This window comes from Euprymna scolopes, chromosome 6 (assembly GCF_053919585.1).
Source record: "Euprymna scolopes isolate OS-2025 chromosome 6, ASM5391958v1, whole genome shotgun sequence".
Classification (NCBI taxonomy): domain Eukaryota; kingdom Metazoa; phylum Mollusca; class Cephalopoda; order Sepiida; family Sepiolidae; genus Euprymna; species Euprymna scolopes.
The window spans coordinates 25,960,991-25,978,828 of NC_136487.1; the positions used below are offsets into that span (position 1 = coordinate 25,960,991).

A 17,838-nucleotide genomic window follows, 5' to 3' on the forward strand; every position below is an offset into this window, starting at 1 on the left:
CACTAAATGAAATAAACAAGGAAGCTAAAAATGATGATTTTATTTTAGACATAAAAAACAAAATTGTAACAAAGGATCAAAAGTGCAAGAGATCTATTCATTATATGACGGAGTTTTATTATAAAGTGAGAAAATATTAGTTCCGAAAAGGTTGCAGAAAAGAATACTGCGGGACTTTCACATGGGCCAACCAGGTATCAATAGAACAAAAGGTTTAATGCGGAGTTTTCTATATTGGAAACGCATAAATGTGGATATCGCAAACATGGTTCATCGATGTAAAGAGTGTGCGTTAGCAGCAAAATCACCACCCATAACACACAAATCATTGCCCAAGACGGATCATACGTGGACAAGATTACAAATCGATTTCGCTGGTCTAATCGAAGAATATTACTACTTAATAGTGGTAGATAGTTTTAAAAAAATGGACAGAAGTGCTACACTGCAAGACGCCTACGACCAATATCACAACAACCTTTCTACATAAACTATTTGCTCGGTTCGGTGTGCCAGAGTGTATTGTGAGTGACAATGGAACGCAATTCACTTCTGAAGAGTTTAAGGATTTCTATGGGTTTTACCAAATTAACCACATAAAAACGCCGCTGTATCATCTGAGGTCCAACGGACTCGCGGAAAGATTTGTCGACACCTTAAAGCACGCCCTGAAAAAACCCTCAAGAGTTTCGACGGATAAGGCGCTTCAGCAGTTCCTACAAGTGTACAGGATTACGCCGAACCAGAGAAACCACTGAAACCTGTCACCAGCTGAACTAATATTCGTCAGAAAAGTTGTCAGTGTTTGACAAACTCTTGCCAAAACAGTAAAGAATGCTAGTCATACATATAGAAGATATTTTTGAGGTGCTGCAAAAACAATGTTGCGTTCTGCGAGCGAGGCATAGTGAATAAGAGAATCGGTGACCTAATTTATATAATTAAAGGGGCGGAAATACTAAAAAAAAAAAAAGGCACCAGAACCAACTAAAAAAATGTTACTTACAAGAGCATGAAGAGAGTATACCGGATGAGGAGGAAGATCCCATAAAATGAATTTATGAAACTTTTCAAGTAGAACCTCCGCAAAATATTCCTGAATCGAGAATATCCGGTAGGAAACGAAAGTTCACGGACCCATTGGACATGAATTCAAAACGTAAACGATATTAACAATTAAACTGATGGACATATTCATATGAAGTATGCAAATGGGATCTACGACGAAAATACCCCATAATCATCATTCCATATATGAAGCCATTTGAAATCCAAAAGGGACTCCAAGGCTGGCTTGGGAGAGGGTGTTTATTTAGGATGTACATAATTAGCAGACAGGGAGTTTCAACTATATAAATATGGTTGGTACCATAAAGACGGCAGAGACCCAACGAGAGACTCAGAGAGACACGAGATCGAGAGTCAACGACCACCCAGCCGACACCTTCTCCAGAGACGTCCTCCCCATGACTATACGAATGGACTTTATGTAACTATTGTATATACTTTCTTGCTTTCAATATATCTGTTCTACTTTATTTTTGTGTTGTAGTTATTTATTCTTTGTGTTCGGTCGAGCTTCAACAGGTTATATCTTGTGGAAAGAGAAAAGCATTGTTTTGTAACTTAGAAAATATTAGAAAATCAAATAATGCTATAAAATATTTTATTAAACAATTGAAACTGAACTTCGAACCCTTACAGAGTTCGTCGCCAACAAGGAGGTGGAGGCATCATGTTTGGGGCAGAAATCATTGGGGATAAGTTGGTTGGACTATTCCGAGTTCCAGAGGATGTAAAGCTTACTAGCAATGCGTACACGGCCTTTTTAGATAATTATTTGTCGCCATGGCTAGATGACCTACCATTGTCACGTCGTTTTCAGATGATTTTTATGCAAAACAATGCACCATTCCATTCTGCTACGGCAAATGCAACCTTCATTGACTCTATGGGCTTCGTTGGAGAAACCCTTATGATCTGACCACAGTTTTCTTCGGACCTTAACCCCAGTGAACATCTCTGATCAATATTGAAAAGAGGGGTTTATGAGGGAAGAGAGCAATTTACTTCAACGGATGCCCTGTGGAGAAAAATAGTTCATGTCATCAGAGCCATACCTCCTTCTCAGATCAAGCAATTGACTTCCTCAGAGGACAAAAAGTAGTTTAAAGTTATTTTAAAAAATGGCGGATATGTCGATAAATAATTAATTTATTTGAGGCTTAGCACATTTGATGTGCTTTTGTTTATTATTATTTGATAGAAAATGTAATAGGAATAAAGTTTTCATGATTACACATTGTATTTTAAGATTGTTGAAATAAAGCGATGGACAGTGAAAATTCCTTGATTAAATGCTTTGTTAATATCGCATGAATTCGAATAAAATTTTGGGAAAAGCAGTCTTTTGGTGATACAATTAAAATTTTTTGTGGTGTAAATTTAGTAGATATTTTACTAATCTGCAATAAAACGATTGACACAGTTTATATATATATATATATATATATATATATATATATATATATATATATATATATATATATATATATATATATATACTAGCATGGGTGCCCTGTGTTGCCCGAGTGTTCGGAAGTGTGTGTTTAGCAAAAAAAAAAAAAAAAAGTGGTAGTAGGAAGGCAGGCTCGAACCCGTACCGCGAAGGAGGAAAAGAACGGGGAAAAAATGTGACGTCTTTGCTGTTACGACCACCGTCAAACCGGAAATGACGTAGGTTTAAATTAAGGCTAGACAATCGAAAAGAGCGGATAACTTTCGAAAATATCGGTGAAAAAAGTGCATTTCCCTGTAGAAAAGTGCCCAGTTGAGGGTGAAGAAATTAATGTTTTCAGCCAACTTTTCGGTATTTGTCGCCTGAAAGGTCGAACTTCTAAACAATACTGATCTTGTGAAAATCCGTCGCCTCTGTCGAAAGTTTTAGGCAGATATGCAAACATACATACATACATTTATATATTGGTAACTCAAATTTTCGACCCAAACCGATTAAAAAGCTTGCCCTAATCTCTGAATACCCTTTATGTAAAATTTCAAATGTTTAGATCAGAAATTGTCTGAGTGATTTGGTAGAGACCGCAGAAGTCAATTTTTTTTAACTTTGACCCCTATCATGACCACTTAAAATTTATTGTTTTGGGCTCAAATCAAGTTTTTAAGTTAGATCCATGTCCAAGGAACCTATATCTAAAAGTTCAATTGTTTATACCAAAAATTGGTAGAGGAGTTTGGTAGAGGTCTCAAAGATCAAATCGTTGAACTTTGACCCCTTAATAGCATAATTTCTGGCCGGAAATGGATTAAAAAGATTTTCACAAATCTCAGTACGCTGTATATCAAATTTCGAGTCTGTAGACTCAAAATTGACATAGTTATTGCGTAGGGAAATGCATACAGACAGACAGACACTTTCACTTTTATATATATATATATATATATATATATATATATATATATATATATATAACTACTTCATTTATTCACATAAATTTAATATACGAAAGTATAGATTTATGCGTAAACTTTAAGTATTTACTTCAAAAGTGCTCAATACGTAGGTAGAGCTAGTTAGTAATTTCTAAAATATATATGGCGATTAAGCTACACTGAATATTCTGCGTTTCATCCAACTATAGGATTCGTCAGGCTTATGCGCATAAGCCTGACGAATCCTATAGTTGGATGAAACGCAAAATATTCAGTGTAGCTTAATCGCCATATATATTTTAGAAATTACTATATATATATATATATATATATATATATATATATATATAGAGAGAGAGAGAGAGAGAGAGAGAGAGAGAGAGAGAGAATAAAAAGGAACAAACCGTATTATGTGTTCATCAACGTTTCGTCTTTATTTTTTTTTATCTCGAAATAAAGACGAAACGTTGATGAACACATAGTACGGTTTGTTCCTTTTTATTTTCTCTATTTTGTCGGATACTATTTCCATTATTTTCATCATATATATATATATATATATATATATATATATATATATATATATATATATATATATATATTTACTAGCAGTTCTGCCCAGCTTTGCTTGGGACCTATGTACAGTTCATAACTTTATGTGCATACGTATATATCTTATTATAAATTTTCCTAATGTGTGTGTGTGTGTGTGTGTGCGTGTGTGTGTGTGTGTGTGTGTGTGTGTGTGTGTGTGTGTGTTTGTGTGTGTGTGTGTGTGTGTGTGTGTTTGTTTGTGTGTGTGACACGGTTTATATCAACCTACAGGTAACCCACCCAGGCAAGTAAGGTACCAAAATGAATCTTATGCCCCAGCGGATGTTTTAGTGATATTTATATCCATGTCTGGTGTATGGAAATGCAAAAAAAAAAATGCAAAAAAAAAAATGCAAAAAAATAACGATTTACTAAACAACGTTTTATTTACTGGATATGTTTCCGGTACAAGGACTCAAGTTTGCCCAGCTGTATATTAAAAATTTTGACTAGGTAACCTACATCTAACATTTCAAGCGTTTAGACCCAAAATTGACAGAGGAGTTTGGTAGAGTCTGCAAAGGTTAAATCTTTCAACTATGACCTCTTGGCAGCCAAATTTTTGCCCAAAAACTGATTAAAAATCTTACTGCATCTCTGAATACCCTTTATATAAAATTTCAAATGTTAAGATCCAAAATTGACTGAATAGTCTGCTAGAGACCGCAAAGGTCAAATCTTTTGAACATTGATCCCTTGGCAGGCAAGTTTTCAGTCAAAGACCGATTAAAAAGCTTGTCCTATTTGTGAATACACTTTATGTAAAATTTCAAATGTTTAGACCAAAAATTGGTCTAAATTTATTGTTTTGGTCTCAAATTACATTAGTAAGTTGGATCCATGTTCAAGGAACCTACATATAAAATTTCAAGTGTTGAGACAAAAAATTAGCGGAGGAATTTTGTAGAGTTTTCAAAGATCAAATCATTGAACTTTGACCCCTTGACAGCCAAATTTCTGTCCGGAAACCAATTAAAAAGATTTTCCTGAATCTCAGTACCCATTATGTCAAATCACGAGTCTGTAGACTGAAAATTTACAGCGTACTTTAGTAGGGAAATGCACACACAATTTCACTTTTATACATATACTAGCAGTTCATCCCGGCTTTGCTCGGGCCCTATGTACTGTTCATAAATTTATGTGCATATGTATATATTAAAAAGTGTATTAAATTTATTTATACAAACATTAATGGCTACGTATGTGCATACATGTTTCTGTAATCACCCGCGTTTGGGGACTATGTCTTCAGGCCAAGAATTACTGTCGAGAACTGATATTTCAAACAAAAACATTTTCCTATTTCGTTTATAAAGTTAGAATGTAACCTGGGTGGGAGTCACGTATACGTCTGTGGAGATATGGAGACACGAGTGGATGGGGATGTTGTCTGCACCTGTGGATGGTCTGAATGTGTGTATGTATTGTGTGTATGCTGGTGCGCGTGTGCATGTGTGTATATGTATGTGTGTATGTATATGTGTATATACGTGTATATATGTATGTGTGCTTATATATATAGATGTGTGTACGTGTGTATGTATGTATGTATATATATGTATATGTGTGTGTATATATATGTGTGTGTGTATGTGTATATGTATGTGTATGTATATGTGTATATCTATATATATATATATGTATGTATATGTATGTGTGTATATATATATATATATATATATATATATATATATATATATATATATATATGGGTTGATTTGTGGGGACGTGTATCCAGTTAGGGTCCACGGGTTTTGGGGTTTCCAATCGTACAGTCTTATTATTGTTATTATTATTGATATTGGTGGTGTCATTAGTATTATTAATATTACAAGAATTATTATTATTATTATTATGATTATTAGTGGGATTAATATTAGTTTTAATATAATAACAGTCATGATATATGGTACCCAAGTGTGTACATGGATGTCTGGTTTTGAGATTCCGCGTATCGATACTACTACGTATGTAGGTATAGATGTAAACATGTTATAACCATATGTGACCATTATATGTCTATGTATGTGTGTATGTGCGTGTGTATATATATGCGCGGGTGTAGGCGTTTATACGTATATTAATATATATGTGTACATGTGGAGTTTTGATAACTTTCGAGGTTTAATGTTTATTTTAATTTTATTTGTTTATTTGTTTTTGTTTTGTTTTTATTTTGTTTTTTTTGTTTTATTTATTTGTTTTATTTACCTTATTTTAATTTTAATTTTATTCTTGCCTAGTTATAGTTTCAATGTGTGTGTGTGTGAGTAAAATAAATATCTGTATTAACGTGTGTGTGTGTGTGTGTGTGTGTGTGTGTGTGTGTGTGTCTGTATGTGTGTATCTGTGTGTGTATGTGTGTGTGTGTGTGCATGTATGTGTGTGGATGGGTGTAGATTGAAAGACACCGGTCAGTACTCAGTGACCATAGGAAATGTTTTTAATTTAGGACTGCAAGACAAAAATACTAAATTCTCAAGTACCTTACGCCATAAAACCAAAAGATGGGATAGATAAAAAGAAAGGGAAATGAAAAAGAAGATGTTTATTATCTTCAAAGACCTCACTTGTCCTCTCCCCGCTTATGACTCCCATCCAGGTTACATTCTAACTTTATAAACGAAATAGGAAAATGTTTTTGTTTGAAATATCAGTTCTTGACAGTACTTCTTGGCCTGAAGACGTAGTCCCCCAACGCGGGTGATTACAGAAACATGTATGCACATATGTAGTCATTAATGTTTGTATAAATAAATTTAATATACCTGCTCTGTTCACTCATTGAGCACTCTTTGGTAGACACATGTTGTTTCATTGGATGTACTTCTAGGAAACTAAACTCTACTGGCTATATATTAAAAAGTGTGCATATGTACGGTAATGCCTTTCTATATAATAGGCTTCCTTAACTACCATAGAGAAAAGTTGGTAGAGACCTCAGTTGTGAAATGTTTTTTTACTTTGACCCCAATTTTGACCCCTTAACATTTATTGTTTTGGGATCAAATCAAATATAAAAGTGTTACCCATGTTCAAGTTACCTACATCTAAAATTTCAAGTCCTTAGACACAAAATTGCTGGAGGAATTTGTAGAGTCTCCAAAGGTCAATTTTTTAAATTTTGACCTCTTGGCAGCCAAATTTTCGCCCAAAAACGATTAAAAAGCTTGCCGCATGTCTAAATACGCTTCATGTAAAATTTTAAAGTTTAGATCCAAAATTGGCTGAGACCGCAAAAGTCATATATTTAGACCCAAAATTGGATTAATAGTTTGCATTTAAAATTTCAAGTGTTTAGACACAAAATTGGCAGAGGAGTTTTGTAGAGTTTTCAAAGGTCAAATCGTTGAACTTTGACCTCTTAACAGTCAAATTTCTGGCTGAAAACCGAGTAAAAAGATTTTCCCAAATCTTAATGCCCATTATGTTAAATCTCGAGTCTCTAGACCAAAAATTGACAGAGTTATTTGGTAGTGGAATTGTCTTCCGTTTTCCTGCTTCCCAGCTGACTACAATATGGTTGTCTTCAAGTCCAATGTAAACAATTTTCTGATAACAGAAATGTGTAAGGAAAAATTTTCTGATAACAGAAATGTGTAAGGAAAAATTCAAGATGGCGCCCGACTCTCTCTTTAACACGGTAAGTTCAGGAAAAGATGTTATAAATGTTGCAGCAATTCAATAATCTTTTTACACCGGTTCTGCACGGATTCCAACAACGGTAAAATATCCTCACACGGCACAAGAAGCAACAGCCACACGATTCCCCAACCAACTCAATCATCGCTCCTCACGTCTTTCCCCTCACCCGCTTTTATCGTCGTTCTAGGCCGGCTAAATTTGCATATTCCGAGAATTCGTGTGACTTTGCGAGACATCATAATTTACAAAAGACGGCGGCCGCCATCTTGGTCTTTCTTTTCTATTTTTGGTCGGTAACGCTGAGCTGGTCTCGAGGTAAGTCTTTTTCCCCTCATCTGTCTCTCCCACGTACCCACACAACATGGAAACACGCGGGCGATTATCTCCTGGATGCACGTTACAGAGCCGTTCCACTTAAGTTAACAAATTTACCAAATTTCCATTACTATCGATTACTATATTGTCCTTTTGACTGCTGTACACTCTTTAACCCTTGTCCTTGAGTGGCCTATCGGCCTTGATAAGTGGTAACGCCTTTGTAAAAAAAAGAAAAAAGCGAAATGTACACACACACACACACACACACACAGATATTTTCACTTTTATAGATATATAGATTCATATTAAAAAAAATTGCAATTCTTTTTTTTAATTTATTCATTTTATTTTTCCTTTAATTTCAGATTTAGTTTGGATAGATTTATCCCCGTATTGGACTGTATCTTCAAATCTGCGTGTAAGCGTCCACTATAGATTAAATGAGGAACCTATTGGAATTGCATTAGAAAATGGACATCATAATCTTGAAGCAACATGGAATTCCATAAAGAATATTTATGAACTTGGCAATGTTTATGGAGTAACTCTAAAATTTTATCCTATGACAGAAATGACTGAGGGTCGTTTCTCATTTATCTTCTCAGGAAAGCTAAATTTATGTGCATATGTATATATTAAAAAGTGTATTAAATTTATTTATACAAACATTAATGGCTACATATGTGCATACATGTTTCTGTAATCACCTGCGTTGGGGGACTACATCTTCAGGACAAGAATTACTGTCGAGAACTGATATTTCAAACAAAAACATTTTCCTATTTCGTTTATAAAGTTAGAATGTAACCTGGGTGGGAGTCACGTATACGTCTGTGGAGATTTGGAGACACGAGTGGATGGGGATGTTGTCTGCGCCTGCGGATGGTCTGAATGTGTGTATGTATTGTGTGTATGCTGGTGCGTGTGTGTATATGTATGTGTGTATGTATATGTGTATATACGTGTATATATGTATGTGTGCTTATATATATATAGATGTGTGTACGTGTGTATGTACGTGTATGTATGTATATATATGTATATGTGTGTATGTGTATATGTATGTGTATGTATATGTGTATATCTATATATATATGTATGTGTATATATATATATATATATATATATATGGGTTGATTTGTGGGGACGTGTATCCAGTTGGGGTCCATGGGTTTGGGGTTCCCAATCGTACAGTCTTATTATTGTTATTATTATTGATATTGGTGGTGTCATTAGTATTATCAATATTACAAGAATTATTATTATTAGGATTATTAGTGGGATTAATATTAGTTTTAATATAATAACAGTCATGATATATGGTACCCAAGTGTGTACATGGATGTCTGGTTTTGAGATTCTGCGTATCGATACTACTACGTATGTAGGTATAGATGTAAACATGTTATAACCGTATGTGACCATTATATGTGTATGTATGTGTGTATATGTGTGTGTGTATATATGCGCAGGTGTAGCAAGGTGTAGGCATTTATACGTATATTAATATATATGTGTACATGTGGAGTTTTGATAGCTTTCGAGGTTTTATGTTTATTTTTATTTTGTTTGTTTATTTGTTTTTGTTTTGTTTTTATTTTGTTTTTTTGTTTTATTTATTTGTTTTATTTACCTTATTTTAATTTTATTCTTGCGTAGTTATAGTTATTGCCTAGTTTCAATGCGTGTGTGTGAGTAAAATAAATATCTGTATTAACGTGTGTGTGTGTATCTGTATGCGTGTGTCTGTGTGTGTATGTGTGTGTGTGTGTGTGTGTGTGTGTGTGTGTGTGTGTGTGTGTGTGTGTGTGTGTGCGTGCATGTATGTGTGTGGATGGGTGTAGATTGAAAGACACCGGTCAGTACTCAGTGACCATAGGAAATGTTTTTAATTTACGGACTGCAAGACAAAAATACTAAATTCTCAAGTACCTTATGCCATAAAAACCAAAAGATGGGATAGATAAAAAGAAAGGGAAATGAAAAAGAAGATTTTTATTATCTTTAAAGACCTCACTTGTCCTTTCCTCGCTTATGACTCCCACCCAGGTTACATTCTAACTTTATAAACGAAATAGGAAAATGTTTTTGTTTGAAATATCAGTTCTTGACAGTAATTCTTGGCCTGAAGACGTAGTCCCCCAACGCGGGTGATTACAGAAACATGTATACACATATGTAGCCATTAATGTTTGTATAAATAAATTTAATATACCTGCTCTGTTCATTCATTGAGCACTCTTTGGTAGACACATGTTTTTTCATTGGATGTACTTCTAGGAAACTAAACTCTACTGGTTATATATTAAAAAGTGTGCATATGTACGGTAATGCCTTTCTATATAATAGGCTTCCTTAACTATCATAGAGAAAAGTTGGTAGAGACCTCAGTTGTGAAATGTTTTTTTAACTTTGACCCTAATTTTGACCTCATAACATTTATTGTTTTGGGATCAAATCAAATATAAAAGTTTGACCCATGTTCAAGTTACCTACATCTAAAATTTCAAGTCCTTAGACACAAAATTGCTGGAGGAATTTGTAGAGTCTGCACAGGTCAATTTTTTCAATTTTGACCTCTTGGCAGCCAAATTTTCGCCCAAAAACGATTAAAAAGCTTGACGCATGTCTAAATATGCTTCATGTAAAATTTTAAAGTTTAGATCCAAAATTGGCTGAGACCGCAAAAGTCATATGTTTAGACCCAAAATTGGATTAATAGTTTGCATTTAAAATTTCAAGTGTTTAGACACAAAATTGGCAGAGGAGTTTTGTAAAGTTTTCAAAGGTCAAATCGTTGAACTTTGACCTCTTAACAGTCAAATTTCTGGCTGAAAACCGAGTAAAAAGATTTACTCAAATCTTAATGCCCATTATGTTAAATCTCGAGTCTCTAGACCAAAAACTGACATTTGGTAGTGGAATTGTCTTCCGTTTTCCTGCTTCCCAGCTGACTACAATATGGTTGTCTTCAAGTTCAATGTAAACAAGTTTCTGATGAGCCGTTCCACTTAAGTTAACAAATTTACCAAATTTCCATTACTATCGATTACTATATTGTCCTTTGGACTGCTGTACACTCTTTAACCCTTGTCCTTGAGTGGCCTCTCGGCCTTGATAAGTGGTAACGCCTTTGTAAAAAAAAAAAGAAAAAAAGCGAAATGTACACACACACACACACACACACACACACACAGATATTTTCACTTTTTTTTAATTTATTCATTTTATTTTTCCTTTAATTTCAGGTTTAGTTTGGATAGATTTATCCCCGTATGGGACTGTATCTTCAAATCTGCGTGTAAGCTGCCACTATAGATTAAATGAGGAACCTATTGGAATTGCATTAGAAAATGGACATCATAATCTTGAAGCAACATGGAATTCCATAAAGAATATTTATGAACTTGGCAATGTTTATGGAGTAACTCTAAAAGTTTATCCTATGACAGAAATGACTGAGGGTCGTTTCTCATTTATCTTCTCACGAAAGCTAACGTGTAGTGACTTCACATGGTACAGATGCAAGATAAAAGCAAATCCTCCGTTGTTCTCTTTCAACAGAACATTGCACGGTAAGAGCCGCAAATTGCATTCATTTTATATTGATATTTCATGAAAGCTGATTTTGTTAAACGTCTAATTCTAATAATTGAAATGAAAAGATGTACATAAGATACTAGCAAAAAATAACAAGTTTGTAGTTTTACAAATGTATTCTTTTTAATGTTAAGGTAAATAGGACTCTTTTCTTTTGGATATTTTTTATTTTTGGCTTGTAAATAAAATGAGATGTCTTTTTTACGTTCCACTTGCAATATTTCATTTATTTTGGGGTTATTTCGACAAAATTATGATGAAAACCAAACTTATGGGTTTTTTGTCCAATACTATTATAATACCCCCCACCCCAAAAAAAAATACCATTCCATTGCTCTTACAATCTGCATATGCAAAATGATGAAAAGAATGATGATTGAAATTGTATCTAGAGAAACAATATCTTATCCAAACATTTAAACGGATTTAGGTAAACTGGGGTATAAATAAATAACTTCAGCGACTTAAATACTACATGCATAATAGCATAGCTGGAGGTAACGATTGGGTCACAAACTGCATTTGTAGAACCTAAAAAACATAGAAATTAAGGGAAATGTGGCCATATATATAAAATTTCCTATCGTCACAAACTCGTAGAGTACATGAAAATACAGTAAACACACACAGAGGACAGGAGTACCTCAAAGTAGTGTATTACTCATTCATCCTCAACATTATTGCATTATCGGCACAGGAATAAGAAAAATCTGTGAAGACTTCAATGTTCACAATGTGGAATGGTTAGCCCACTCAAACCAGACAGATGATGAGGGAAAAATCTGTCACGATTTCTCCATTGCTTATGACCTCACTCAGATTGTTCATGAACTCACCCGTGAGCCCGACACTGATGATCAATATGCAAGTCTCCTAGACCTTTTTTCTCACAATGTTTATCCTCTCCACTTGGATCTTCCAACCACTCGGTTGTATCAGTTAAGATAAATACGAAATGTAATAAGTCCTCAGATGTACCTCTCCATCGTACAGTATATCGATACTCTATAGCTGACTGGGATAGCTTCTGTACATTTAAATCAGATCTACTTATGTGTTACATGTTTTCAAAGAATGTGTCTATAGTATCAGACCTGATGGAATGGTTAATTGTAGGTATAGACCGCTTTATATCCTTCAAAAATTTTCAGCAAAAACCCAACAGCTCTCCAGAATGTGCTGCTGCCATTGCGCACTAAAATCACTTTTTCCATTGCTTCCAATGTGATAGATGTAATGAGACTAAAGCCACTTTCCGGACTGCCAGCAACCACTGTAAAAGAGTAATAAAGAACGCGAGAGAGTTTTCTCAGTTCGCCAAATCCAAAGGAGCTGAGCAGTGGCTTGGTTCCCACCAGTTTTGGCAAATAACAAACATAACATAATCTCGCCAGTATCGGACAAAGCCAAACTCTGTGCCAATAATTTTGCAGCTAATTCTACCCTATGTGATCAAAACCGCCAGCCCCACCCCCGTATTTCTTCCTGTTTCTGAAAACATGCTATGCCACATACAAGTATTTGTATGTGATCTTGCCAAGTTAATCAAAACCTTGATTCCAGTAAAGCAACTGGCCCTGACGGCATTACAATTATAGTGTTGAAAAAGCTTCAACTAGTACTAGCTCCCATATTTACAAAGCTGTTTAAGTTTTGTGTTAAGGAGAATTGCTTTCAAACACCCTGGAAAATCTCATTTATTTAAAAATTCAGGTCATCTTCCTCGTGTATTTAAGAATTTAGATGATCTCTCGTTACAGATTAATAAGTCTCCTGTGCGTCATGAATAAGTTGCTGGAATCTGTGTTGACTAGATAAGTAGTCAACCACCTAAGCAAAAATAACCTTCTTAGTGATATGCAATATGTTTTCCATTCTGCTAGATCTACAGCAGATGTGCTAACAGTTATATCTCATAGGATTATGAAATCTCTCTATGGAGGTTTCCTTTCTAGGGCAATTGCTCTTGACATATCAAAGGCCTTTGGTAAATGTATAGCATAAAGATATACTTCATAAGATCTCCAGCTACAGTATAGCTGGAAATGTCTTCTCAATTATTAAACTATTTCTCTTTGATAGGTTCATAAGAATAGTGGTTGATGGGCAGAAATCAGAAGTTCACAGTATTAATGCTGGAGTCCCTCAAAGGTCCTTCATAAGAATTATCCATATTTATATTTTATATTCCATGTATTTTTTAAATAAAAGGATTTTTAAAGCACGGGTCCTATAAAATCGCATTTTCGTAACTCGTTTTGCGCTATTAGCTTAAAGCAGTGTTGCTGCTAATTTAAAACTTATCAAATACGGGTTCGTCAAAGGGACATAATTAATGCCTCTTTTTATCGCGTGCTGTTAACCAAAATTAGTAGGTGAAAAAAGCACACATTCACTTATAAGTTTTTGCCGTTAAACAAAAAATACAGTCGACCGATTTTTTTTTTAATTCTCTTAATGAAATACACGAGTTTTTGATCATTATTATAGTTCTTTCTACTTTATCGAATGATTTTTTTAATATCTAAAAAAAGAAAACATTGAATGAAATAGAAAATATTGTCGTCAGCGTCCGGTATTTACTTGCCGATATAACCATAACATGAGCTTTCATTAAAAAAAAAATCAACGTGGTTTAAAAAAAAAAAGGTTTTAAACTTTGGACTTTACAGGTAAATTTCCAAAAAAAACACTTCTTTTTTTTGTTTTGTTTTAAATTAGAATATTTTATTTATTGATCTTTTATCTTCAATTTGTGATATATAAAACTTTGGTGAGTAAATAAATTATTTAAATTTTAATAGACATTTCAAAATGGGGGGGTGAATTTAGAAAAAATATCGTAAAAATTGAAACAATAGAAAAATTTGGATAGATTTTTAAAGTTTAAAAACTGAAAAAAATTTCACTCGTAAAATTCAATTGATTTCATACATTAAAAAATGGCTGGTTGAACTCGCACCGGCACTTTGCAAACACTGTTTTTTAAAAAATAAAAAATATTTCTATTATTTTTTAAACAACTTTAATAGTTTATTTTGGAAGTATACTCCATACAGAAAATAAACAACCCACTTTAAACAGAGAAATTGCGAGTTTTTTTAACATTTTATTCACAGTTTTCTGTTAGGGGTGTCAAAAATTCCTACAAAATTTCCTAATGCTGCCCAGAGGACTAGTAGTTTTTTGCCTATCCACGCGAGAGAGAGAGAGAGAGAGAGAGAGGGGGGGGAGTGTGTAAATTATATTGAGACATGTTGACCGGAAGTCAGGATCAGCTGATCGGATTGCGTGTGAGTCACGTGATCAGGTTAGCTGAATCGTGGAGAATTGGTTTGGACTTGGAAGGCAACGGACGGCTTCAGAGATGTCTCCTCCTCTCCACTGGGGGGCGCTGTCGTGTGTAGAAATGAGACCAAGAGAAAACACGCAGGCCAGGGGTTCACTCTCCATCCTTCTGCGAGACATCTGGAAAAGTGAATAAAAACTATAAAACCAATTCCTTGTCTTGGAGTGAAATGAATCTTCGTCCCAAACTGGTACCAATCTCCCTCCAATACACGAGATGAATTCAGATGGACCAACATCCAACACGCAAGAAGGTATGTCTAAAATACATGTACCACACACACACACAACGGCATATGAACAAATAGACAGAACAACTAGATGATCACATAATGTTAACTCTGACTAGATGATCACACACGATCCCCTTTATGATACAACAACACAACACAATCAAAGGCGCTGTTTTACAATTTATTATTGTTCTGAGGGAGACGAATCTCTTTTACTAAGAGATTCGTTCATTTTTTCATGTCATAATTTAGGACACTAATAATGCTGTCAGTAAGTTTTCATGAGCGGTTTACAAAACATACTTTTATGTTTTCCGTTCTTTTTTTTTTTGGAAGGGGTATTCAATTATAGAACTTGTATAGTTTTAACAGGTGCTTATGCAGTTTAATAAACCATTTTTCCGTAAGTAACGCGCCGACATTAACCGAACAGAAAAACCGTTTAATATTTCACAAAATTCTGTTTACATTGAGTGTGGGGGGGGCACCATAACTCCGCCCCTCCACCGCTCGAATGAAAACTTTTTCTCCACTTTTGAAGCGTCACTTCATGACATTTTATCACGTCTCGATTTCATATGAGTTGGCAATATTTTCTGCTATGGTATAAGCTGATCTACCTGAAAATAGACCTACCAAGACACAATAAATACAAGCTGTAGCTAAACGTCCTGGCAGTTGTTAGTAGTAGTTATGGCCCCAGAATCAAACGAGTTTCTCCTGTAACATACTTTTGTTAATTACACCATTGAGTTTAGTGTGGGACGATTCCAATATTTTTCCCAATTCCGATACAATTTCCGATTCCGTACTAAATTCTCGACTCCGATACAATTACCGATTCTGATTCTGATTCTTTATAAATCTCTAAATATTTTACTCTAGACCAGTAATTTTTCCCGGTTATAGTAATAACATGTTAAATGTACAGATATAAATATAAATATAAAACTTATGGGAATGATGTTTAGATTTATTATTTTATTATTACCAACAGCGGAAAATCAAATAAAAAATAAAAGAATCGCTTTTGGCATCGGAAAATCGGTACATATTTTGCCGATGCCTCCAAAAGTTCCATTTTTTTTCCGATTTTCGATTCCGATTCTGATTAATCGTCCCAGCACTAATTGAGTTTCTCGCGATTATTACTGGCTCTCCACTGCCACAACACTGGCGTTGAGAATTTATTCGAACATTAACCAAACCATATAATACTTGAAATAAGGATTCAATACACCCCACAACACTGAAGACAATGAAATATGACTTATTCGGTCCAACATTTATTAAACCTATGTCGCACGACTTTTATGACAAGGAATTAGAATATCGATTTCTTTCTTTTTTTTTTTTGTGGGATTCATACATTTATACCATTTGTGAAAAAAGAGATTTTAGGGTTAAATAATTTAGTTAATAAAAAAAAATCCAAAAATAAATGTGTGTAACAAGTTATGCACGTGAAAGATGATAAAGTACGTACAAATACAAATGTGTGTGAATGGTGATGACGTAATACAAAAAATGTGTGAACCGTGATAACATACAGACATAAATATGTGAAATGTGATAAGATGTATACGAGCATAAATATGTGGGAAAGGTGATAACGTATGTTCAAACATAAATATTCTTTCATTTGGGTTGTTTATCCTGTACTTGATACTAGAATACACATTTATATATTTTATAGGTTTATATGCTTCGTTGTAGGGATACGTTCTTCAGACCGTATACATACAAATACCTACATAATAGCATATATTTGTTAATATTGCTGGAATATCCTGTTCCTAAAGTCCTCTAGTTAGAGTACTAGTTAATGTACTTAGTTATATTTTGGGATCAATCATGTGGTTGGTTTCCTTATGTAACGCTGCTTTACGATAATACTATATCAGCATTTCAGTTACAAGCGTGCTAGAGGAATGAATGACAACCATCGACATTAAGTTTATATATAGATATAAAAAACTTTGCCACGGTAATTACTTCAGAAATCGTGACAGAGGGAAAAATATAACTCCCTTTATTTAAATCATATAAATAAGCCTATATATCTATCCAACTAACTGCTAATCTGATCATATGGACATATATCTTATATACAAACATATAAATAAATAATTTGAAAACATGAAACAAATGAACGGCTAAAAAAAGCTAGGAATAAAATAAATTTAAAAAAAGCTAGGAATAAAATAAATAAATAAATAGAACTTGTCAATAAAACAGACGCGAAGTAGCCACCATAAAAGAAAAAAAAAAACAAAGATAAAAAAAAATAGGGGAGGGGCGGCGATAAGAGTATAATATTACTTCGGATCAAAGCAAAAAGTTAGGCCAAGAAACCACCGCCAAGTTAAAAGAATACCAACACCCCCTCCCCGCTGAGATAGCTTAACAACAGAGATTCGTACTCCCATCTCATCCTCCCCACCCCAAAGTCCTTCCTTTACCCCCCCCCATTTACAAAGTATACACTCCAATTTCTTCCGGAGCGTAAACCATACCCTCAATACCTTATATAAAAATGAATGCAATTTTGACTTGTTTAAATATTCCTTTTTTCCGTCTTATGAAGTGTTATCCATGAATTAGGATTCCACTGAAACATGTATGTACATATATAACCAATAATGTT

At 34.2% G+C, this 17,838-nt stretch overlaps 1 protein-coding gene across 1 annotated transcript in view; it reads left to right on the forward strand.

The window, feature by feature from the left end:
• Window positions 1-17,838, forward strand: part of LOC145277577 (uncharacterized) — a 60,189-nt gene that overhangs the window by 22,682 nt on the left and 19,669 nt on the right. The window contains exon 2 of the mRNA XM_080129070.1: window positions 11,259-11,585. Coding sequence (XP_079985196.1) covers window positions 11,259-11,585 — 327 coding nt within the window. The remainder of the gene's footprint in view (window positions 1-11,258; window positions 11,586-17,838) is intronic.